The 27321-nt window shown below is 39.7% G+C and overlaps 1 protein-coding gene across 1 annotated transcript in view; it reads right to left on the bottom strand.

Moving 5' to 3' along the window:
• The window catches only part of PCDH15 (protocadherin related 15), a 1645434-nt gene that overhangs the window by 471971 nt on the left and 1146142 nt on the right, over positions 1-27321 (bottom strand). Inside the window, exon 10 of the mRNA XM_073878941.1 lies at positions 22412-22582. Within this exon, the coding sequence (XP_073735042.1) occupies positions 22412-22582 (171 nt within the window). The remainder of the gene's footprint in view (positions 1-22411; positions 22583-27321) is intronic.

Below are 27321 nucleotides of genomic sequence, written 5' to 3'. Positions count from 1 at the left end.
AATTTGCAAACACAAAACTAGGACAAGAAGAAATATTGAAAGGGGTCCTCTAAGCAAAGAGAGAGACTAAAAGCAGCATAGATCAGAAAGGAACAGAGACACTATACAATAACATTCACCTTACAGGCAATATAATGGCACTAAATTCATATCTTCCAATAGTTACACTGAAGGTAAATCTGCTAAATGCCCCAATCAAAAGACACAGGCTATCAGATTCGATTAAAAAACAAGACCCATCGTTATGCTGTCTGCAAGAGACTCATTTTAGACCCAAAGACACCCCCAGATTGAAAGTGAGGGGGTGGAAAACCATTTACCATGCTAATGGACACCAAAAGAAAGATGGGGTGGCAATCCTTATATCAGACAAATTAGATTTTAAAACAAAGACTGTAATAAGAGATGAGGAAGGACACTCTATCCTACTTAAAGGGTCTATCCAACAAGAAGATCTAACGATTATGAATATCTATGCCCTCAACATGGGAGCAGCCAATTATATAAGGCAATTCATAACAAAAGCAAAGAAACACATGGACAACAAGACAATAATAGTGGGGGACTTTAACACCCCCCTGACTGAAATGGACAGATCATCTAAGCAAAAGATCAACAAGGAAATAAAGACTTTAAATGACACACTGGACCAAATGGGCTTCACAGATATATTCACAACATTCCATCCCAAAGCAACGGAATACACATTCTTCTCTAGTGCCCATGGAACACTCTCCAGAATTGATCATATCCTAGGTCACAAATCAGGTCTCAACCGGTACCAAAAGACTGGGATCATTTCCTGCATATTTTCAGACCACAATGCTTTGAAACTAGAACTCAATCACAAGAGGAAAGTCGGAAAGAAGACACAAATACTTTCCGACTCAAATACATGGAGGCTAAAGAGCATCCTACTAAAGAATGAATGGGTCAACCAGGAAATTAAAGAAGAATTTAAAAAATTCATGGAAACCAATGAAAATGAAAACACAACTCTTCAAAATCTTTGGGATACAGCAAAGGCAGTCCTGAGAGGAAAGTATATAGCAATACAAGCCTTTCTCAAGAAACAAGAAAGGTCTCAAAAACACAACTTAACCCTACACCCAAAGGACCTGGAGAAAGAAGAGCAAAGAGAGCCTAAACCCCCCAGGAGAAGAGGAATAATAAAGATCAGAGGAGAAATCAATGAACTAGAAACCAAAAGAACAGTAGAACAGATCCACGAAACTAGGAGCTGGTTCTTTGAAAGAATTCACAAGATTGATAAGCCCCTGGCCAGACTGATCAAAAAGAAAAGAGAAATGACCCAAATCAACAAAATCATGAATGAAAGAGGAGAGATCACAACCAACACCAAAGAAATACAAACAATTATAAGAACATATTATGAGCAACTCTATGCCAGCAAATTAGATAACCTAGAAGAAATGGATGCATTCCTAGAGATGTATCAACTACCAAAACTGAACCAGTCAGAAATAGAAAACCTAAACAGACCTATAACCACTAAGGAAATTGAAGCAGTCATCAAATATCTCCCAACAAACAAAAGCCCAGGGCCAGATGGCTTCCCAGGGGAATTCTACTAAACATTTAAAGAAGAATCAATACCTATTCTTCTGAAACTGTTCCAAAAATTAAAAATGGAAGGAAAACTTCCAAACTCGTTTTATGAGGCCAGCATTACCTTGATCCCAAAACCAGACAAAGACCCCATCAAAAAGGAGAATTACAGACCAATATCCTTGATGAACATGGATGAAAAAATTCTCACCAAAATACTAGCCAATAGGATCCAACAGTCCATTTAAAGGATTATTCACCACGACCAAGTGGGATTTATTCCTGGGCTGCAAGGTTGTTTCAACATCCGCAAATCAACGTGATACAATACATTAACAAAAGAAAGAACAAGAATCCTACGATCCTCTCAATAGATGCAGAAAAAGCATTTGACAAAGTACAGCATCCTTTCTTGATCAAAACTCTTCAGAGTATAGGGCTAGAGAGTACATACCTCAATATCATAAAAGCCATCTATGAAAAACCCACAGCGAATATCATTCTCAATGGGCAAAATCTGAGAGCTTTCCCCCTGAGGTCAGGAACACGGCACGGATGTCCACCATCACCAATGCTATTCAACATAGTATTAGAAGTCCTAGCCACAGCAATCAGACAACAAAAAGAAATGAAAGGCATCTAAATTGGCAAAGAGGAAGTCAAATTCACACTTTGCAGATGTTATGATAGTTTATGTGGAAAACCCAAAAGACTCCACCCCAAAACTGCTAGAACTCATACAGGAATTCAGGAAATTGGCAGGATATAAAATCAATGCACAGAAATCAGTGGCATTCCTATACACCAACAACAAGACAGAAGAGAGAGAAATCAAGGAGTCGATCCCATTTACAAGTGCACCCAAAACCATAAGATGCCTAGGAATAAATCTAACCAAAGAGGCCAATGATCTGTACTCAGAAAACTATAAAATACTCATGAAAGAAATTGAAGAAGACACAAAGAAATGGAAAACTGTTCCATGATCATGGATTGGAAGAACAAATATTGTGAAGATGTCAATGCTACCTAGAGCCATCTACACATTCAAAGCAATCCCCATCAAAATACCATCCACTTTTTTCAAAGAAATGGAACAAATAATCCTAAAATTTGTATGGAACCAGAAAAGACTCTGAATAGCCAGAGGAATGTTGAAAAAGGAAAGGAAAGCTGGTGGTATCACAATTCCGGACTTGTAGCTCTATTATAAAGCTGTCATCATCAAGACAGTATGGTACTGGCATAGAAACAGACACATAGATCAATGGAACAGAATACAGAGCCCAGAAATGGACCCTCAACTCTATGGTCAACACATCTTTGACAAAGCAGGATAGAATGTCCAATGGCAAAAAGACAGTCTCTTCAACAAATGGTGTTGGGAAAATTGGACAGCCACATGCAGAAGAATGAAACTGGACCATTTCCTTACACCACACACAAAAATAGACTCCAAATGGTTGAAAGACCTAAATGTGAGACAGGAGTCCATCAAAATCCTAAGGGAGAACACAGGCAGCAACCTCTTGGAGCTCAGCCGCAGCAACTTCTTCCTAGACGCATCACCAAAGGCAAGGGAAGCAAGGGCAAAAATGAACTATTGGGATTTCATCAAGATAAAAAGCTTTTGCACAGCAAAAGAAACAGTCCAAAAAACCAAAAGACAAATAACAGAATGGGAGAAGATATTTGCAAATGACAGATCAGATAAAGGGCTAGTATCCAAAATCTATAAAGAACTTCTCAAACTCAACACCCAAAGAACAAATAATCCAATCAAGAAATGGGCAGAAGACATGAACAGACATTTTTCCAAAGAAGACATCCAAATGGCCAACAGACACATGAAAACGTGCTCGACATCGCTCGGCATCAGGGAAATCCAAATCAAAACCTCCATGAGATACCACCTCACACCCGTCAGAATGGCTAAAATGAACAAGTCAGGAAACGACAGATGTTGGCGGGGATGTGCAGACGGGGGAACCCTCCTACACTGTTGGTGGGAATGCAAGCTGGTGCAGCCACTCTGGAAAACAGTATGGAGGTTCCTCAAACAGTTGAAAATAGAGCTACCGTACGATCCAGCAATTGCACTACTGGGTATTTACCCCAAAGATACAAATGTAGGGATCCGAAGGGGTACGTGCACCCCAATGTTTATAGCAGCAATGTCCACAATAGCCAAACTGTGGAAAGAGCCAAGATGTCCATCGACAGATGAATGGATAAAGAAGCAGTGGTATATATACACAATGGAATATTATGCAGCCATCAAAAGGAATGAGATCTTGCCGTTTGCAACGACGTGGATGGAACTGGAGGGTGTTATGCTGAGTGAAATAAGTCAATCAGAGAAAGACATGTATCCTATGACCTCACTGATATGAGGAATTCTTAATCTCAGGAAACAAACTGAGGGTTGCTGGAGTTGGAGTGGGTTGGGAGGGATGGGGTGGCTGGGTGATAGACATTGGGGAGGGTATGTGCCATGGTGAGTGTTGTGAATTGTGCAAGACTGTTGAATCACAGATCTGTACTTCTGAATCAAATAATGCAATATATGTTAAGAAAAAAAAAAAGAAGAAGAAAGCAGGAGGGGAAGAATGAAGGGGAGTAAATCGGAGGGGGAGACGAACCATGAGAGACGATGGACTCTGAAAAACAAACTGAGGGTTCTAGGGGGGTGGGGGGATGGGTTAGCCTGGTGATGGGTATTAAAGAGGGCACGTTCTGCGTGGAGCACTGAGTGTTATGAAAAAAGAATGAATCATGGAACACTACATCTAAAACTAATGATGTAATGTATGGTGATTAACGTAACAATGAAAAATTTAAAAAGTAGCCCACTTTCAAAGTTTTATTGCACTTTTGGCAAAATTTACTGAATCTCAAAACTTTTCTTCAAGTTTAAATGAGCTATAAAACCATCTATGCATTAACTAAAATTGTCATGAAAGCATGTTCTTGGCATCCAAAAACGATTAGGCTTCCCTCTAGCTATTTATCAGGATTTTTTATGACATAACAGTTCTACTATTTTGTTTATTTGCTTGCTTTGTAGTACACGGAGATATATTAGAAGCATTAAAGTTCCAAAGAGCGTTGCCCATTTCTTTTTTTTTTTTTTTTCTGCAAAACTGAATTTCAATACTTAATTCTTCTATTTGTTAACTCGGTAAGCCTGGAATCCTTTCTAGGTGAATAGTGATGTTCACCAGAGGGTTTTTTATACTTTCAGGAACCAATTTAACCTATATGTATCTGCTTAACTCTTTTTAATCAAAATTCATTTTTCCTATTTTTCTTGTTTTGAGACTAGTCATGACATGATGTTTTAAGTACTAAGGATGAAAAGGATGCTTACAGGTCCTTCTGTTGTTTTTGTCCCCATGCAGTTCTGACAAGATTAATACCACTAATTTCCGTGCTATTAGTTTCATTAACAGATATTAGTCCTGTCTGATTCTAAACAACACATGGATAGAAACTCAGGATTCAATTCTATTTAAGGTAATTGAGGTTCTCTCCACATTCATAGTTGGAGCAGACATACATACCATCTGTTCTGCCTAAAGACGGGCTCTGGACACTGGTTAAAATGCCTAAGGTTAAAAATTGTCCTTAGAGTTCATTCCCCGGATGCTTCTTCACTAAATGGGGAGAACTGGAACCTTAAGTATTGTTTATGGTATGAATTTCTGAATAGATGATGATGATGATGGTGTGTGTGTGTGTGTGTGTTTGTGTGTGTGTGTGTGTGTGTGTGTGTTTGGGGGGGGTCCTTTTTCTCAAACCTACAGAAGTTGAAGAGTACTCCATTATGCCAGAATGCAAGAGTTACAGACCGAAGCTCCAATAACAAATAACAGGGTTGGAACTGACCAACTGGCCTAAACTTCTCTGGTAAAATGTGAATATTATTATTATGCATATTCAACTTATTAAAGAGAACTCATTAAGATGGTGAAAGATACAACTCAACTAACTCAGAGGTAATAATTACCAAAAGTCGGCCTGCATAATTGATGGTTTTAGCACACGACTAAATAGAGCCTTGGCATAATTCAAAGAAGCTCACGTGAAAGCAAGAATAATAACACACGCACACACACACTCACTCTAGTCATCCAAGAATCACACACCAAAATTTAATTACTCCATTGGTTCTCAGGATTTCTGGATCCCTGGCATTATTTTGACACATTAAAAATACAAATTCTTAACTTCTTTTACTAGTGATGATGGCATTGTGGTATGACTTATCACTTCAAGATACACATTGCAACATCTTCAGATAAAATCATGTGATATCACAGCTGTCCTTCAAATCATGGGTGAGAGAAGGATGGAAGGGGGGCTATAGTTGAACCAAGAGCGCCCATGGACTGATCACTGAGTAATGACTTCATGGGAGTTCATGCTACTCTTCCCTGTTCCTGTATACATTTGAAAATTTATGTATTAAAACAATACAAATTCCTAGGCCCCATCCTGGACATATTGAATCAAAATTCCCTAGGGTGGAAGCCTCCAGTTCTCAGGTCTCATCCAAAACACATGCCATCAGATTCTGAGGGTTGGGAATGCATATTAACAAACTCATTACATGAGTCTTATGATCCAGTTAAATTGCTAACTGGTTGTGTCCAGAACATGAGTCTTCTATCATTCTTTGGTACCAAATAAATTAACTCAAGTATTTCTTTAGGGACCTACATGAATATAGGCCACTGTCTCAGAATGATTTCCTTGGAAAAAGACTCTGATGGATTTGTACATAGAGAATTTATAGGGAACTAAACCTGTGAAGGAATATAGGAAGCAGAATTGGGCAGAGGTAGGAGGTGAAAAGCATTACCATCCAGGTGGACACAACAAAACAAGAGATCTCAAGGGGGTACTTTCTAAAGTGTTCATGCATTCAGGCCAGATGACTGAGTATCTGCACATTATCCAGTCCCATTGACAAGTCACTGGATGCGGTACTCCCAGAAATGGGGCATGAGATTGGGTGAATTGGCTCTCTTTGAACAAAGGGCAATTCTTCTAGAGGGACTCAGCATTTTCCAAGAGCAACCAACCTCAGAGCATCTGGGGAAGGGGTAGCTGGGAAGGAAGAGTTCAGTACCTCAGTCCTGAAGGGGACACCAAAGGGCTGCATCATGGCATCCAATGTATCTAAGAGAGCCAAAATATTTTTTACTGGAATATTTTTTTCTGATCTTTCTTCATTTTTTCTTACATACACTTTTCAATAGACACAGAAATGCTGCAATGACCATTACAACAAGCACACAGTGATTTTTGGTTGTTTTTGTAGTGCCCAAATTAAATATTACTCTTCAGCTAAAGTATAAAACTGATGTCTTTGAATTTCCTTCAAAATCAATGCAACACACATCTTGTCTTAATGATAGACTACCTTTAACTGCTCAGGTGGTGACAATTAGCAGCCTGGATTTACAAGCCATGATTTTTGTGGTTTATTTCAAGATATTTACTAGTTCAGATCCATGAATGCTATTTCCTACTCATCCACTTCCATGAGTGTGGAATTGGTTATTATTTCATGACAGTCAATGCCGGGTCTCTAACTTGTGTGGGATCCTTCCTGTCAAGTATTGTTGCATCCAGAGAAAATGTAGCATATAGAAAGCATGCATGATGTATATTTCAATTGTGTTACTCTAGCTTCTGAGTCTTAGGGATTCTTCTGTTGTGATCTGATACTTCATATAACATCTCTCACACAAAGTAAGCATTCTACTTGTTGGCTCTTCCTGTGACCTCAGGCCACTCTTTGGGAAAATATTATAAATTTAACTTAAAAAAAAACAAAGTAAACTTTATCTCCCCCTGCTTAAATTTAATCCAATTCCATATAAGTAATAAAAAAAGAGAGAAAAAATATTGAATAAGCTTGCCTTAGCTTCTATGCATCATTCCCACTGGTAGTACTGGGGCTTGAGAGAGAAGCCGCTCTAGGAATTAGCACTATCCAAGGCTCAGAGCTGCTCCCACCACCCAGCAGGTGAGCAGCATGGCACCGGAGCAGGTTCCTCTCCGGGACCTTCTTCTGGATGACTTACTGCTGTCCCTCCAATACAAATCCCTCCATATGCTTCTTTTCCCCAAAGAAAAACATCTCTATGTTTCTACAGATAATATATATATATATTTTAACATGTTAAATATATGTAAGTTTTTGTGTTCTAGAAGGTTTCCCTAAATATCCTTAATCACATTGCTTCTAAGGGAAACTATCCCACATTCCAAACAACTAGTTTGCAAACCAATGTTTGGAGCACAGTTGTTTGGAAAGCAGATAATCACCTTTACTCTCTTTTTTCCCTAATAGGTACACACGCCTAAATTCTTCTGAAGACTTCTTCTTGTGGTAATGTACTTCTAATTTCATAGTGAAAAGAATGAGAACTCCAAATCTCTAGTAACACAAGTGAAAGTTGCATGACACATGCTTTATGAAACTAAACGTGATTTACAAGGACACAATGTGACTTATCAGTCTGGTATATACTCTCTTTAAAACAATATGTGGTATAAAATTGCTTCTGAACACAGAAAACATTTATAACTTAAGTGTACAATCCAAGAAGTTCCTTATTTACGACACTTCATATCAAACCAACCAGACTGAGAAATAAGCATTCTGAGTAGGAAGTAATGTTTAAAATAACATTGAACACAATGCATGCATGCCATGCTGATAAGTGCAAATGCTTTTATATGACCCTCAAATCAAATTAAAGAGACACTTCTTGGCAGAGACATACTTAAATCATTCTACATTTCCTCCTTTTTCTCTCATGTGAAAATGTCACCTTAAGAATCAATTTTTGGGAATGAGTGAGTGTTTTTTTATTATTATTATTATTATTTTTATTCCAAGTGTCTTCAGATAAATTGTCTGCCAAGATTTTACTATCGATAGGGGATTTAGAGTTCTTTGGGCATTTATTACAACTCTTTGACATTATCAGTGAAAATGTCTGCAGTACCTAAAATAATTATTCCTTGATGAGGTTGACATAGAGGGTTTGTTTTCAATTTCATTAAGATAAAAACAGCTATCTAGTGTATATAAATGTCTACCTCAAATCATCGACATTGCCACCCACAGCTGCAAGCTTCAGCACTCTCATTGAAAATACAACAGAGCTCTTATAAATTTTATTCACCTTTCCCTAGCAACTGAAAACACACAAAACCCTTCTATTAATCCACATGAATGTGTTGTTGCTGTTTAAAGAAAATCTACCGCGGGGAGGGTTGTCAGGAAAGGTCTCTTTGAGGACCTTTTGATACTTTTGCCGAAAACTGGGTTTGATTCGTGAGAATGTGCCAACCACTGGAAGGTGAGAAAGAAGTGTTTTATAATGGAGTGAACAGTAAAGGTTGGGCATGAAATGAAACTCAGAAGTTCCAAAGAACAGGATAAAAGTCCTCACAGAAGAACAGCAAATAAGGGGGAGTTAAATTATGTGTGGCCTTGTAAGCCACATTTCTGCCACTGGGATTTTATTCCCACCATAATCAGAAGTCCCTGTAGTATTTTCAGCACAAAGGTGACTTGAGCTGATTGATGCTTTTAAAAGATCACCCTGACTGCCAGGTGAAGGATGGGCTGTAGGAACTAAAAGGAGGTACAGAAGGTGACTGTGGCTTATATGAGATTTCCTCTGAAGGTCTTGAAGGCATCATGACCTAATGTCACTTGGGGAATAAATAAATCAGTTGTTTTCTCCGTGGTTTATTTATCTCCCTCCTTTGAGTATCTTTGCAGATGATGTTGGTAAATACATTGCAAAGCAGAGGGATTGCTATTAGGCTGCCTACAAATCAAATTGGCTTAGAGCTGTGGTGGCAAAGAAATAATAAGCTTCCAGAAAAAGCTTTACCCAAAAGCAAGCTCCATATACTTGAGGTTTCTAAAAAACAAAGCTGCATGTGAAAATCTTACCAGCTGTATTTATCACGTTTCCTAGAATTATTTACTTAATTATTTTTGTGGTGACCTCACTGAGTTGAACTCCCCATTTTATTATCATATTGTGGCCACATGCACACCTCAAGACAGTTTAAACTACTGAAATACATTATCATGTCCCTCATTATTAGTATCAAGAGGAACTAGGCAAAGGGATATGTGACATGAAGTTGATTTTGCTCATAAGAAAACATACTAGATGAAAATTAACTTCTTAGAGAATAACATTTATGTACATATTTTTAAACTTTTTTTTCAAGTAATGATATACACAAAATTCTAAAACATAAAAGAGGTAAATAGGGATAAAGTGGGGCGCCTGTGTGGCTCAGTTGGTTGGGTGTCTGACTCTTAATTGCAGCTCAGATCATGATCTCATGGTTGTGAGATGGAGCCACATGCTCAGTGGGGGGTCTGCTTCTCTCCCTCTCTCTCTCTCTCGGCCCCTCCCCCCACTTGCACGTGCTCTCTCTCTCAAATAAATCTTTAAAAAAGAGACATAAATTATGTGCATTTATACAAAGACATACTATACAGCTATTTTTTTTAAGATTTTATTTATTCACTAGAGAAAGAGAAAGAGAGCACACAAATAGGGGGAGAGGCAGAGAGAGAGGAAGAAGCAGGCTCCACACTGAGCAGGGACTCTGACACGGGGCTCGATCCCAGGACCCTGAGGTCATGAACTGAACCGAAGGTGGACGCTTAACCATCTGAGCCACCCAAGCACCCCACAGCTATTATTTTTATGCAGTTATTTATAAAGACATATCTTCATGAAAACGAAAATTGCAATTTATTCCAAATAATTAAATATTTACTGAGCATCCCACATTTGAGGCACTGTTTTAGGAGTTTGGGTAATGTAGCAAAGAAGATAGGCGAGGTCCTATTCATAGTGTATGCAGATTTCCAAGGAACCAGACAGACATTAATCAAGCAAACAAATAAATGTACACAACATTTCCACCTGGCCAACAGATCTGCACAAAATAAAACAAGGTTGTGCATTACCAAATCCATGGGAGAGGCAAGATACTTTAGACTGTGTGGTCAGGGAAGGCTTCTCTGAGGAGGTGACTTTTGAGCCGAAACCAAATAACTAAAAGAGCCAGACTCAGGACAGTATCAGAAGAGAACATTCCAGAAAGAGGCAGAAAAGCGTGCATGCCCTCAACTGAGAGAGCATGACGTGACAGAGGACAGAAGGAAGGCCTGGGCCAGGTGGAAGTTGAGGTCAGGATCCATCCATTTGGGCTGCCATAACAGATCATGTACCATAGATTGGGAGGCTTGTAAAGAACAGACATTTATTGCTTTCAGTTCCAGAGGTTGGGAGCCCAAGAACAAGGCGCTGGCAGACCAGTGTCTGGTGAGGGACCACTTCCTGGTTCACAGATGGCCTCTGTGAAGATCATCATCTTGTAGCCACACACACACTTGGGAGTGTCCTCACTTGGGAGAGGCGCTAATCGCGTTTGTGTTGGCTCTGCCCAGGACCCAATCACCTCCCAAAGCCCTGCCTCCGAACAGCATCACACTGGTAATTAGGTTTGTTCATATGAATTTTGGGGTTCTCAAGGATTTAGTCTACACAGCCAGTGAAAAAAGACTGGTAGGACTATAATAAGCATTATAGGAAGATACAATCATTTAGTGAAAAATCTATCATAGCATCGAAGCAGGGGAGAGACGTCATCTGATGTCTTTATTTTAATTTTTTTTAAATATCATTCTGGACTCTAGGCAAGAATTTGTCTTGGCTTGATTGTATATTTGCCTTACATCTGTGGGTTTTCAGCTCTCCAGGATCCATCTCCCCTTCTTAATGGTATCTCTCTGTCTTTTTGGAGAAATTACCTTTGCCCATTGGACAGTTTCTTCAGGGGCTCTGTATTAGGGCTGTCCAGGGAAACAGAAAAGGACTGAACAGGTTGAGTGTGTATACTACTCTCCAGAAAGTGAGACAGAGAGAGAGATTAAACAACATCTATGTCTATCTATTTATATGTAGAGAGATTGAGAGAGATTCATTTTAAGGAATGGGCTCATGCCACAATTGTGGAAGCTGCCAAGTCCAAAATTTGCTGGGCAAGTCAGCTGGCTGAAGATCCAGGGAAATGATATTACAGTTTGAGACCAAGGGCGATCTGCTGGCAAAATTCCCTCCTTTTTGGGGAAAGTGAGTCTTTACTCTTAAGGCCTTCAACTGATTGGATGAGGCCTACTCATATTATAGAGGATAATCTGTTTTACTCAAAGTGTACTGATTTAAATGTTAATCTCATGTGAAAAATGCCTTGGAAGCAACATCCAGACATATTTCACCAAATATCTGCGTCCCATGGCCAAGCCAAGCTAGCACATAAAAGTAACCATCACAGACTCTATCCCTTCTAGACAAAGAGTGAGCATGTGGTTCAAGCTAGGTCAAGCAGGTGTTGTCTCCCCTGACTATGCATCTGAGTAGAGGTCACAGAAGTACATTCTGTCCCCTAGTCTACCCAGACCACATGATCCTGCCCCTCCACCCACAACACACAGTTGTGTCTTGTGCTTTCTGATATCCATTACAAACCCATTTAAACAAACCACCAGATGATTCCGGGAGGCCCCAGTGAACACCCCCACTTCGCTTTTCTATGGGTCAGAGTCATTTGGTTTGTTTGAAAAACAAAAACAAAAACCAAGAACAACAACCCACAAACACAAACTGCCTCCAACAGGCTCCAGATATTTGGAAAGACATGCATCACATTACTAATGGACATCCTGGAAATCGGTCTTTGAGGATTAATGGGTTCCAACGTCTAATGTGTATAATTAAAATTTTTTTTCCTCTTAATTTACAATTAGCAACCAATCCTTTTTAAATTGAAATAAATAATGAAAGAAATGTCTAAATTAGCAAGTGGAACTAAAGCAGAATTTTAAATATTTTGCGGAGTGGAAGTCCCATCTTTATTGGCAGTAGAGGTCCCAGAGTCACCTCTGCAGAACAGAAGGTTTTTGTGGGACAACGTGAGAAACTTACTGAAAACCAATGCTTTTGTATTCATAGAGGAAGAAAGAGCAGGACACTTACTTCCCTGGCACACATTTACAATTTGATCCATTGATATATTTTTGGCTCACAGAATTACCTTGTGGCATTTTGCATCAGCTGCTGCCTCTTCCAAAAGCAATAATATAGGGCACAATTAATTCAGCACAAGTGGTGACTGGGCCAAATCTGTTTACTTAAAAAATGAATCTACTGTTCTTCTCAATAAAGGTACTGAATTATTTTTTAAAGGACCGTACTGAATTAATTATGAGTACCACAGTCAGAACATATACAACTCAAGTTTCTAAAACTGGAATTTCACTGAAAAGTAGCTAGACATTTAACAACTAGTGTCAATTAGCTACTTCCATGAGCCTCTGAGTAAAGACCAAGCCAGGTGAAGGAACTCCAGAGCAATGATAATAATATCAAGAGCTAAGGGGCACCTAGGTGGCTCAGTTAGTAAAGCATCTGCCTTCGGCTCAGGTCATGTGATCAGGTCCTGCATCAGGATCCCTGCTCATCGGGGAATCTGCTTTTCCCTCGACCCTCCCCCCCCTGCTTGTGATCTCTCTCTCCACACTTTCTCTCAAATAAATAAATAAAATCTTAAGAAAACATCAAGAGCTAATAGTACTAACTCTTCACTATTGGCTAGGAACAAGTTAAGTGTGCTGCATAAATCGTCTTTTCTACAGCTCACAAAATCCCAAAAATTAGATTTTATTAACCCCATTTTAGAGAGGACAAATTCAAACTACTGTTGAGCGATATTAAGGAATGTCTGCAATGTCACACAGGGTTCAGGTTGGACTCCAAGTTCTCACGAACTGTCTTACATCATGACAACAAGCATCTTTGTAAACTGCCTGTCAGAGTTCCAGAAATGTTCATAAAGTTACGTCCAAGTTGCAGGATACTGTGTCTCTTCTCTTTATAGCTTTTCATAGGAAAACACATCACCAGTGTTAATTTAAAATAGTATTGGAACAAACTCTTGAATACGAAGAGTCAGACTTCCTTCTTTTACTGAGAACAGTGACTTATTTCCTTTAACTAATAGTAATAAACTCAATCCCTCCTCTTGTTTTTCAGTCTTTAATTGTTCCAGATATTGGAAGGTATCTTTACATTGTTTTATAAATGGAGATACAATGCCAGTTGAGCCTATTCAATGTAAATTTTGACCAATGATGAAAAGAACAAATGATTCTTTTGCTCACTTATAATTTCACATCGCACCTTCAGAATTACCACAATACCAAGTCTTAGTCTACCAACATTTGCTAAATTCTAGTTTTTTTGTGTGTGTTTGACATTTAGCTCATGTTTCTGCCCTTGAACCTGAAGCTCCTTTGATGGTTTGCGGCTGGCGGCGTGTGTGTGAGACAGTTGGTAGGGGAAGAAATGGCAGATGATGTAGTATGTTCACTCCACATGTGTTGTTTCTCACTGTATCTTTCAACCCTCCAAGACAATCTTCTCATTACAAGGTTATGGGCAGTCTGGTAATTGCCAATCCTTTTTCAATCCATCAATGTGTTGCCTTAAAAAGAGCTCCACAGAACACATTTTGAAATAACTGGCCTAAAGACTGCGAGAAGACCATTTAATATTTGGAACATGGCTGCAAGGTGAAGGAGGCATTATGAACAATGTGCTGGGACAATTAGAAACCGAAACTCTCTCCAGCAACAGGGAAATATGCTTACTTTCCCTACAGTACCTACTAGACTCTAATGGACAGACAAAGACCAAGTAGGACAGTGCTTGCCACTATTCGCATTTGCAAACACCGTTAAGTGTATGAAAAACTTATATGTACCATGGCTAATATTTGGATAATATTTCCTGAAATAATTATACTCACACAAGTTATATATCATGTACATATATAAAACATACATATATACTCTTCACATATGCATATTTGTGATAAAAACTCATTGTAAGAAGGCAGAAGCCATGCTTATTCATATTTATATCTAGTATCTCAGTGCATGGTAGGTATTTCCTGAAGTTTTAATCGATGGATTAGTCCACCTGGGCATTTACCGAACACTTACTATGAGAAGCAGGTGTTTGGCGCATTGGGGTGTAGTGACAAACAGGAAATTACAGAATGCACAGTCGTGCAAGAGAGGAATGGACAAACAACTGCAGGACAGGAGGAGTTTTGGCATTTCCAACAGGCTTCCACGGGACATGGAGAAACTTAAACCTGGGAGCCCATCAGGTCAGATTTACTGAGATGAACCCCGAGGAACAAATACAAGCTTAATACATGGAACAAAGTGGAGAGGTGGGAGGCTAGTTCTCAGAGAAGTTCAGGCGTAGACTCAAAGCTCTGGATGGCTGCTGGGTTGCACTAGGCAAGTTACAAGACATGAGACTGGAACATGGTCAGATGTAAAATGGACTTAAGTGACATGCAAAACACTTTGGGAGCTCATTTGGTATATGACGGGATTATTGAAGCTTTTTATTTTAAACCGTGAATGATCGGATCGGAATTATATTTTCAAAAACATAACTGCCTTCAGGGAGATGATGTTCTGGCATCTAGAGTTGAGAGTATGTCTTTTTTTTTAAGATTTTATTTATTTTCTTATTTAGAGAGAGCATGTGAGTCAGGGGAGGGGCAGAGGGGGAGGGGGAGAGAGAGAGAGAAAGAGAGAGAGAGAGAGAGAGAGAAAATCTCAAACAGACTCTGAACTGAGTGCAGATCCCATGCAGGGCCCGATCCCAGGACCCTGAGATCATGTCCTGAGTCAAAACCAAGCATCAGCTACTTAATTGACTGAGCCCCCCAGGTGGCTGGAGAGTATGTCTTTCAGTGCATATTTTGGCAGTGGAACTGGGCATTGCACATATGTCAGTAACATCCTATAGACAGTGCGGAAGGATCTGTGGAAACTGATGGAGTTTGGTGTAGGGGTCAGTGAAGTCAAGGTCTGAATCCGCAGTGACCTCAAGAGTAACAGGAGGTGAACAGGAGGATGAACACATTAGAAAGGATAATGAGGCATCTGTGGAAAACACGCATAAAAATATCTAGAAAAAGTGAGAAATGCAAGCTTGGATGTCAGGAAAGATTCCAAGTCAGAAAACACTCCCACAACACACAGATCATCCCTATTTGAAGAAAAATAGAACCCCTTATTATTGATGGTTTGATGACTCTTAGTGAAAACTATAGTGAAAAAAAAGTCTCAAAGGACAGAAGTCTGGAAAATCACCAAGATTTAAGAATAAGCAAAATAATGATAATAATAATAATTAAACAAATACATAAGTAAAAAAATTAAGCAGAGAGATTTAATTAGGAAAAACAAACAAAACAAAACAAAAAATAAAAGCCAAACCATCAAAGATATAGGAGGAGAAACCAGAGCAGGGCCGTGAAGGGGAGAAGGAGAACCGGTAGTTTCATAAAAGAGGAGAAGAGGAGATTCCTGGATTGCTCAATGAGCAGGAGTCAAGAGGAAAGTATCAGTGTTGTCCATCACTGCAGATCACCGCCACTCCCATAATAACGGAACGTGTCTCTGGAAGGGGAGAACACCATAAATACAGCAGAGGGGCTGTCTTTGACAGTTTCCTGAAAACCAGAGTTCTTTGAGACAGATTATATACAGGTGCTTGTAGGTAGACAGTCCTGGGATCCAACTCAACAGGGATGCAAAGAGCTCCCTGGAGCATGGATCCTAGCTGCTAACGACCATTCTGGCAAGCACTAAGTAAAGGGAGGTACATCCAGGAAACACACAGATAATACACCAATATCATATTAATACTACAGTGTTTCTCTCCAGGGGCAAATTGCTCAGCAAAATACCAACCAACCAACCAAACAGGATCATGAAAAGACAAGAAAGTGTGAGCATTTGCTGTGTCTTTGCACTTCAAGAGAAAACAGAGCTGAGGGTTCTGTACTCTCCAAAATCTATAGGAGTTTTCCATAACATCACGAAACTTCAACTGGACAAGCATAACAACAACTTCATAGAGTCAGAAAGTGAGAATAAATTTACACAATATTGGAAAGGATTCATCCCATCCTACTTATGTTCTCAATTAGCACAGAGTTGAACATATATCAAGGGGCCAGGACATACTTATCAAATTAATAAGTGAATTTTTTAGAAATTTTCAGAAAGACAAATTGCTTTATTACCCCAGAGACATCAGATCTATGTATTTACATATTCAATATAATATTAATCTTAGTGTCTGTGAAGACCATCTTCTGTTGTAGAAAAACAGATAAAACAGTTACTGAATAAGTTTCTCTATAAGCACATGGTTATTTGTATTTCAATAAATAGTCGATTTTTAGTTTTGTTATATCCTGGCTCATGAGTTAAACACTGTACCAGACTTCCTCTTAAAGTTTTTGTGAGCTGATAAATTCTGCATGCATTGTGGCAGAACTAAGAATGGTTTTTCAAGTCAAGAATACCACTGAGGTAATTGGTGGAAAATTTCACATCAACACAGAAGGTGAGCAGGTGTCAAAGCTTTCAAAATTTGAAGAATTAGTTCAGAAAAGGATCAGCAAGTATGCAATTACAGTCATCATGTCTTGTTTAGCTGACATAAATGGTTAGTTCTCTCGCTCTGAATAGCAAGATTTTATTTATTGAAATATCCAGAAATTTTAGCAAAACATGTAAAGGAAACTTTTAAGAAAGGAATTTTTTTAGTGGAAAGGAAAGACATAAACACAGCAATTTGAATGTGAAACTCAAAAACTGGCTCTAGTTCTTAACCCTTGTGAAGGCGGGGGGGGGGGGGGGAGTAGGGGGGGGGTCCAAAGCGGCGTATGCAGAAAAGAGCCAGGAAGCCTGACGTCCGCACCATGGGAGATTTCAGTTTCCAGCAAGTGCCACAATAAGATTTCCATCCCCAGATGTTCTAACAATGTGACTTTTATACTCCTCTTATAGGGACATGGTACCTACTGTTAGTCCTTGACTCTGGCTGAGGTTAAACTATAACAGAAGGGACACTGTAGATCACAAGCCAATTCCTACAAGTTCTGCCTCATTCCCCTGGGGAAGCTAGTTCTTGAATCCAATGTCTCCATGTGAGAGGCCTCAAAAGCCAGAGGGAGATCCGCATGGAGTGGGACTGAAGCTCCCGCTCACAGCCCTGGCTGGGCTCCAGCCAACAGTCAGAATCCACATGCCAAGTGAACCATTCTAACACTGGTACCCAAGCATCAGGTAAGGATCCTCAGCTGCTGCTGTGTGGAGCAGAGTCTGTCCAAACTCCAGCTTTTTTGTTAAATAATTTTTATTGTTATGTTAATCACCATACATTACATCATTAGTTTTTGATGTAGTGTTTCATGACTCATTGTTTGTGCATAACACCCAGTACTCCACGCAGAATGTGTCCTCTTTAATACCCATCACCAGGCTAACCCATCCCCCCACCCACCTCCCCTCTAGAACCCTCAGTTTGTTTTTCAGGGTCCATCGTCTCTCATGGTCCGTCTCCCCCTCCGACTTACTCCCCTTCATTCTTCCCCTCCTGCTATCTTTTTTTTTCTTAACATACATTGCATTATTTGTTTCAGAAGTACAGATCCGTGACTCATCAGTCTTGCACAATTCACAGCGCTCACCATAGCACATACCCTCCCCAAAGTCTATCACCCAGCCACCCCATCCCTCCCACCCCCACCACTCCAGCCACCCTCAGTTTGTTTCCTGAGATTAAGAATTCCTCATATCAGTGAGGTCATATGATACATGTCTTTCTCTGATTGACTTATTTCACTCAGCATAACACCCTCCAGTTCCATCCACGTTGTTGCAAATGGCGAGATCGCATTTCTTTTGATGGCTGCATAATATTCCATTGTGTATGTATACCACCTCTTCTTTATCCATTCATCTGTCGATGGACATCTTGGCTCTTTCCACAGTTTAGCTATTGTGGACATTGCTGCTATAAACATTGGGGTGCACGTACCACTTCGGATCCCTACATTTGTATCTTTGGGGTAAATACCCAGTAGTGCAATTGCTGGATCGTATGGTAGCTCTATTTTCAACTGTTTGAAGAACCTTCATAGTGTTTTCCAGAGTGGTTGCACCAGCTTGCATTCCCACCAACAGTGTAGGAGGGTTCCCCCGTCTGCACATCCCCGCCAACATCTGTCGTTTCCTGACTTGTTAATTTTAGCCATTCTGACGGGTGTGAGGTGGTATCTCACGGAGGTTTTGATTTGGATTTCCCTGCTGCCGAGCGATGTTGAGCACTTTTTCATGTGTCTGTTGGCCATTTGGATGTCTTCTTTGGAAAAATGTCTGTTCATGTCGTCTGCCCATTTCTTGATTGGATTATTTGTTCTTTGGGTGTTGAGTTTGAGAAGTTCTTTATAGATTTTGGATACTAGCCCTTTATCTGATCTGACATTTGCAAATATTTTCTCCCATTCTGTCGGTTGTCTTTTGGTTTTGTGGACTGTTTCTTTTGCTGTGCAAAAGCTTTTTATCTTGATGAAATCCCAATAGTTCCTTTTTGCCCTGGCTTCCCTTGCCTTTGGCGATGTTTCTAGGAAGAAGTTGCTGCGGCTGAGCTCAAAGAGGTCGCTGCCTGTGTTCTCCCTTAGGATTTTGATGGACTCCTGTCTCACGTTTAGGTCTTTCAACCATTTGGAGTCTATTTTTATGTGTGGTGTAAGGAAATGGTCCAGTTTCATTCTTCTGCAGGTGGCTGTCCAATTTTCCCAACACCATTTGTTGAAGAGACTGTCTTTTTTCCATTGGACATTCTTCGCTGCTTTGTCAAAGATGAGTTGACCATAGAGTTGAGGGTCCATTTCTGGGCTCTCGATTCTGTTCCATTGATCTACGTGTCTGTTTTTGTGCCAGTACCATACTCTCTTGATGATGACAGCTTTGTAATAGAGCTGGAAGTCCGGAATTGTGATGCCGCCGGCTTTGCTTTTCTTTTTCAAGATTCCTCTGGCTATTCGGGGTCTCTTCTGGTTCCATACAAATTTTAGGATTATTTGTTCCATTTCTTTGAAAAAGGTGGATGGTATTTTGTTGGGGATTGCACTGAATGTGTAGACTGCTCTAGGTAGCACTGACATCTTCACAATGTTTGTTCTTCCAATCCATGAGCATGGAATGTTTTTCCATTTCTTTGTGTCTTCTTCAATATCTTTCATGAGTATTTTATAGTTTTCTGAGTACAGATCCTTTGCCTCTTTGGTTAAATTTATTCCTAGGTATCTTATGGTTTTGGGTGCAATTGTAAATGGGATCGACTCCTTGATTTGTCTCTCTTCTGTCTTGTTGTGGGTGTATAGGAATGCCACTGATTTCTGTGCATTGATTTTATAGCCTGCTACTTTACTGAATTCCTGTATGAGTTGTAGCAGTTTTGGGGTGGAGTCCTTTGGGTTTTCCACATACAGTATCATATCATCGGCAAAGAGTGAGAGTTTGACTTCCTCTTTGCCGATGTGGATGCCTTTGATTTCCTTTTGTTGTCTGATTGCTGTGGCTAGGACTTCTGATACTATGTTGAATAGCAGTGGTGAGAGTGGACATCCCTGCCACGTTCCTGACCTTACAAACTGCAGCTTTTATGAGCAAATTTAAAAACTGTGATTTGAATCCACTGGGTTTTGGTGATTGTTTTATGCAGCGATTGATAATCAGAATAGGTGCTTAATTTTTCAAGTACATATACATATAGTTTTTTCTACGTGGCAATAAATATATACCCCTTATAATAAATAAATATTTGCTATCACTATTCAAATATGTAAAATTAAAATTCTCCATTTCACAGAATGTTAAAGAAAGGGTCCATCTAGTAAAAGGGATGATGAAGCATAAAGCTTGATCATTCTGGAATTTATAGCAGGGCATTTAATTCAAGAGACATGATTTTAAAAGAAAACAGTTTTTTATGTATTCATTGTAAGGCCATAAAAAGTTACATAAACGCTGTACCTCAGAGATCTCATCTCCCAAATGACCTTAAGAGTGGCAGCTACCCACCAGGATTGCAGTTAATATCCCTGAAGACTTTTGCCCATTTCATGACACATGGAACAATCTATATAACCATTAGTCCCTAGTATCATTTATTTTCATTCCCCCAAATATGGAGCATGACCTCATCTATGGTGCAATGAATGGGAATGAGAGAGATGCTCCATCAGCCATCTGGAAGAGAGAGGAACGGATGCTTAGAGGTGTTTATAAACTCAATCCCCTCTGCTTGTCGGGCAGTGACCTGTGCCTCTTCCCTCAAGCTATCAAGTACTGTTAGTGTCACTGCACTGAGCCATCGACTCCAGTCACCATGTCACTATGCCCCTTTTCTTGGGGATCTCCTGGATATGACAGCTACATAAATTAACTCAAAAATAAATACTTAAAATATTTTTTCCTCATAATATCAAGTTTTTCCAAGAAAAAATTAATGTTCACTATCATTAATAGTCTTCTTACTGGAATATTCCACAAAATCCTATCGTGACATATGACTTTAGGTGATCTACAACTATTTGTCCACCCAATTTCTACATTAGCCTTTTTGTCTTCAAACTTACTCCATAGAGCTGAAAATTCGATTATATTTTTCTTCATTAAATTCACATCAAAACTTTTATTCTTTTATTTTCTCCAGCTTTTTTTTTCTTCACATAAGCCAACTAGACCAGTAGTTATTTATGCTGGAAGACACAACAGTGAATCCCAGCCATTTAAGATTTACTAAATCTTAAAGTAAGGCTCAGACATGCAACGTTGCATAAGAAGAACCCTTAGCAGTGCATAGAATGCAATGTCATTTATACTTAGGAGAAGGAATTTCTTTTTTTATATATATATATACTTTAAACATCTCAAATAGAGAGGACACCCCAAACCACAGTTCTTACATGTTTGAGAAAAAAAAATTCAAATACCTTCCAATAAATTCTGACATCATGAGCCACGTTACTCACCCAGAAAGCTGAATGCTTTCCAGAGGAACCACAAAGACATTCACCCCCTTGGAATTTAGCTTCTTTAAAAGAGAATTTTTTTTTTACTTTTAAGGGAGAAATTGATATTTTAGTTTATATTTGCCTTACAATTTTTATCCTTAGGTATAAATATTTATTACCCAGCTAGGTCTGAGGTGTGAATTCCAGGCTAACAGCGACTTAGAGCTCTATTAGAATTTTAAAAAAGAGGCAAAAACAAAAACAAAACAGAGGCAAAATCAAGCATACCAGATACATATTCATGCCTTACCTTTCTGCTTCTTTAAAACACATCTTTAAGGGATAGATATTTGCATTTGGGGTTCATTAGCTTCGACCTCCAAACAGCCAAGCACAATCTCCAATAACATCATAGGATGCTAAGAGGCTGACAAGTAACCTGTTGGCCCGTGTGTCTTCTGGCTTGGGACTCTATGTTTGTTTATTTGGTGAATTTAAGGAAATGCTGAAGCTATTTCTTGGTTTCCTACAATAGGTTGGCAACTCGACTCGGTTATGATTTATAGGTGGAAAAAGAAAATCAGTGTCAAATGAATGGTTGCATCATGACACACTTTGGACTTTGTAAATGATGCAGTAATGCATGGTCACCAAATTTTGCCATACTCTCTGAAAATGGTTTTAGACATAAATACTTTTCAATGTCCATATAGTGAAGTTTGCTCTTCTCAGCTAATATGTCTACAAACTACTAGAACTGGATCTCACTGAAGATAAAGAGGTGTAAGTGAAGGGGAAAGAATGCGAGCACATTTACCGGAGTTCTCAATTCAGGGATGGCGGCTTGGTAGGTGAGCGGGCGACAATCAGGTGTGTTTGGCACCAGGACACAAGGAAGAAACACAGGACCCAAGTCATCTCCGTCCAGAACGTCCACGGTGAGGGTGGTGGTGGTGGTTCGCCGCTCATTCAGATTTTGTGCACGGTCCTATGAGGGGAAAAAGGAAAAGAAACACAAAAAAACAATGAGATGGACCCAACATTTCCTTCAGCTTGACTAGACAGTAGACAGGTTTCTTCCTGATTATAGGCCCCAACCACTCTTAGGGCATTTACCTTAGAAAACTTGCAACTGTACATGCTTTCTCTGCCCTTGGAGATGGCAATATTCCTGCAGCTCAAACTTCTGCCAGTTTTATAATCCAGCACTCCATCCCAAGGATCTGGGAGCCGTAATCACCAAAGAAGGCACACCACCACCTCCCAGTCTCCGTGGGAGGACAGGAGCCTAAGGTCCATAGGAGGCTTGCTCCAAGGTGTGAAACTATCTCCCATCCTTGAAGTACAACACAGTGTTACTTCTCCTTCGAGAAGGCCACTTAGCAAACACAGTTGGCTCTTGATTCCTCTACCCCCCGCCCACCCAGCTCTGTCTTTGATTTTTGATGATGTTTTAAGCAATGCAGATAAATTTTAAGGGTGCCTTGGTGGCTCAGTCATTAAGCGTCTGCCTTCGGCTCAGGTCATGATCCCAGGGTCCTGGGGTCAGAGTCCCACATTACGCTCCTTGCTCAGCAGGGAGTCTGCTTCTCCCTCTCCCTTTGCCCCTCCCTGACTCATGTTCTCACTCGCACGCTTTCTCTCTCTCTCTCTCTCTCTCGCTCACTTCTCTCAAATAAATAAATAAATCTTTTTTTAAGAAAAACTTTAGATAAATTTTGGTTATTTCTAAAAACAAACAACAACAAACAAACAAAACCCCCCAAATCCTCAGAAAAATAAAATGGAGAAAAAAGGGAAGAGAAGAAAACCTGGCAGGTCTGCTGCACTTTTAACAGAGAAATGTTTAATGGCTCACACAAGCCTTTCTGTTATCAAGTATTTTGAGACCAGCACTGCTGGTCCTCAGGGAGTGCACTGTTGTCACTGAAATAACCTAGTTTTCTGAGCTTCTAGATGATAACTGTTTTATTTTGCTTCTTCATTCTTTGGGACTCTAAACTACAGTTTCTAGGAAGAGTGCCCTTGCAGCAATTACGGCAATTATCTGTTCAACTTCCTCTCTTTCCCAGGAGACACTGTATTGCCAAGAGAGCAGGGATTTTGTTTTGTTTTTTTCCTTGTGTGGTTTTTTCCCAGTTTTACTGAGATATAATTGACATACAGCACTGCATGAGTTTAGGGTGTGCAATATAATGATTTGACATACATATACGTGAAAGGATTTTTACAATAGGTTTAGTTAGCATCTATCATCTCATACAGGCACAGAAAAAAAAGAAAAAAAATTTCTTGTGAGGAGAGCTTCCATCTGGACTCTTAGCAACGCTCTAGCCCTTCTTTCGGTGGACTTGAGCTCAGACTGCATTCCTGGTCCTTCTTATTGAAACAGGAAGGTCATCCTTCCTCAGCTGGCTCAGTACTTTTCGCTTTGAGGATACATTGTTACCATGATCCCTACTGCAGATTCATCGGATTCATTGCTAGTTTGTGATGTGCGTTTTCCATCCCAGGATCCCATCCGGGACTCTGCCTACATGTAGCCATCACGTTTTCTCAGGCTCCTTTTGGCTCTGAAACGTTCTCCAACTTCCCTTGTTTTTGGCTACCTTGATAATGTTGAGTCCTAGTCAGGCATTTTGTAGAGTGTTTTTCAGTGGGGACTTTGATGTTTGTCTCAAGATCAGACGGGGGTGATGCATTTTGGGGAGGAAGACCATAGAGGTCCAGTGTCCTGTCTGCACATCATATCAAGAGTATATATTATCAACACAACTCATCCTTTATGCTAACCTTGATCACCTGGTTGAGATTGTGTTCATGATATTTCCCCATTGTCAATTTGCTCTCTTTTTTTTCCCTTTTCATTTCCTTAGGGAGAAAACCACTATGTGCAGCCCATGTTCAAGAGTAGAAGTGATTTCATTACATTACATTTCATTTACATTGATTATATTTATCTAAAGAGAGTTCAGCAGGAGGGCACAAGGAAAAAACATCAGACCCCAGTCATCTCTGTCCAGAACATCCACTGTGAGAGTGGTGGTGGTTTGTCATTCATTATGGTGGAATCTAGAGTGTCTTTACTTTCATAGCATTTAGTTATTTTGAAAACTTATTCCATTTTTTCTGTCTCCTTAAAATTCTATTTGTTACAACTCCAAAAAGTAATTATACTTACATACATATTCATAGCAGCACTATTCACCAAGGCCAAAAGTTGGCAGCAGTCAAAATATCCACCAATGAATGAATGGGTAGACAAATTCTGTTGTATAAATGTATATATAAACATACAAATATATATATTTGGGATACACACACACAATGGTACAGCCACGAGAAGGAACAAAGTACTGACATACACTACAACATGGATAAACATTGCATACATCAACGCAAAGTGAAAAACACCAGATAGAAAAGGTTTCATGTTTACGTGAAACATCCAGAATAGGTAAATCCACCCAGATTGGTGACTGACAGGGGCTGAGAGGGCAGGGATGGGGTAGGAAGGCTGGAGGAGTGTGAGGCTTCTTTTTGCACTTGATCTTAAGGCCGAGAAGTGATGTGAGGCTTCTTTTTGGCATGAAATGTTTGGGAAATGGATAGAGATGGCAGAAGCACAACAGCATCAATGTGCCAAATGCCACTGAACTGTTCACTTTACAGTGGCTAATTTTATGGGATGTGCATTTACCTGATTTTTTTTTTTTTAAGTAATATACTTGGTTACTAGTGGGGATGGGGGGTGGGGGAAACAGGTGATGGGGATGAAGGAGGGCTTGTGATGAGCACTGCATGTTAAGAAAGTAATATACGAATGGAATGACATTTTATTTTATGTTGCTTAGTGTTTTCCTGTGTGACATTTACCAGACATCGATATTTGCTTACCAGTTAAAAATGCTTCTCTCAAGCTTTGTGCACAACTCTGCATTTCAGTTATGTTCTTTCCCAATCTCGTTGCTCAAGAAAGGTTGTAAGGAAGGGTTCTAGGGTAAAATCTCAGAAGGCAGAAAAATCTCTGGTGGAACTTTGCCTATGTAACTATTCAGGAATACAATAACTCTGTGACTCCAGCTTCTCTAGTGTTTAGAACCATTATAAGATAGACTGTGGTCAAATCGTGGGGAAAAATGTTTAAATTTCCAGAGTGTGAAGACCACTAAGAGTTTCAGAGTTGACATAAAGACTATTTTAATGATATTTGAGATTGAACACATACAGAAAGAAGCCTTTTATCTCACTAACAAACAGAAACTTCTGGAAACGAGGATGCCATGAATGGTTATGGCCATCGGGAAAACAAACAAACCAAACTAGCAAACAGTAACTCCTACATGAACACACATTATCACAACATTCTTATCTCCTGCTCATTCTCATTAGAAACCCATGTGTTCCCACAGAAACCTCTTCTCCCTGCTTCCCCAGAAAGGTAGGCTGCAGACCCTGATCCTTAGCACTTCAGGGAGCCATTCCTGCTTGCCCCATATGCATGTGAAGGATTTTGCCCTGTTACTCTGTCTTTTGTCAGGGCAATCAGCAAGTCCCTAATTAGTACACGGAAGAGCATGGAGGAAAATATAATCCCCCCTCCTCAAAAAAGGGGAAACTGTAATTGAGATTAATGACTACAAGATTAGAGTAATAATTATGATTGGCTGAATTTATAGGGTATAGAGATTTTTAAGAAGTCCTTCTTTAATTGCTGTAAATTTTCCCTGTCTGTTCATTATATTCACAACAGTTGAAAGTACAGTAAGAACACTAAATGACACATGAGATAATTTTGGTGGTCCACAAGTTAGCCTTTAAAATTATACTGTTTAGGGGCGCCTGGGTGGCTCAGTTCTTAAGCCACTGCCTTTGGCTCAGGTCATGAGTCCCAGGGTCCTGGGATCGAGCTCCGCATCGGGCTCCCTGCTCCACGGGAGGCCTGCTTCTCCCTCTCCCGCTCCCCCTGCTGGTGTTCTCTCTCTCGCTGTGTCTCCCTCTGTCAAATAAATAAATAAATTCTTTAAAAATTATACCGTTTACATGTATGAAATTTGACTACATATAGAAAAATCATTTTTTATTGAAGTCATATTAGTTTCAGACGTACAATATAGTGATTCAACATGTAATGTTATGCTGTGCTAACCACAAGTATAGCTACATCTGCATCCACACAGCACTATTAAAATATCATTGATGGATTTCCTATGCTTTGCTTTTTATTTCCATGGCTTATTAATGCCCTAACAAAAAAACCGATATCTCTCACTCCCCTTCACCCTTTTGCCCATCCTCCACCCTTCTCCCTCCCCCACCCCGGCAACAACCATTTTGATGAAAAATCTTAATTTGGCATAAATTCATGGATTTATTTTAAATTTTAAAAACTACAACTGGCTTATCAAACCTACCATTTTAAAATTATGATTGCTTGGGATGAAGTCTTTCAAAAGACCAAATCAACCTAAGTTTATAAAAAATATTAGATAAAGAACATTTCACGTGGTTTGGATGTGGCCAAATGTTTTAACACTCAGAAGCAGTATTTCTACACTTGTATGCCACACAAGCTTGCCCCTCATACGCCATCACCAAGTCACTGCAGTAGACAGAGTGGAGTATTTATCCAAACTCTTTCCTTCAGTCTGTCGGCAACAAATCTCACTGTTGTCTACCTCTTTGGGTCATTGTCACTACTCCATCATATGGGTACAAGTGAATAAG

The sequence above is a fragment of the Callorhinus ursinus genome, unplaced genomic scaffold (assembly GCF_003265705.2).
Source record: "Callorhinus ursinus isolate GAN/ISIS: 27379988/994484 unplaced genomic scaffold, GSC_fseal_2.0 scaffold32, whole genome shotgun sequence".
NCBI classification, from domain to species: domain Eukaryota; kingdom Metazoa; phylum Chordata; class Mammalia; order Carnivora; family Otariidae; genus Callorhinus; species Callorhinus ursinus.
The sequence above is the reverse complement of the archived record's forward strand: the minus strand, read 5'-3'. Positions and strand labels throughout refer to the sequence as shown.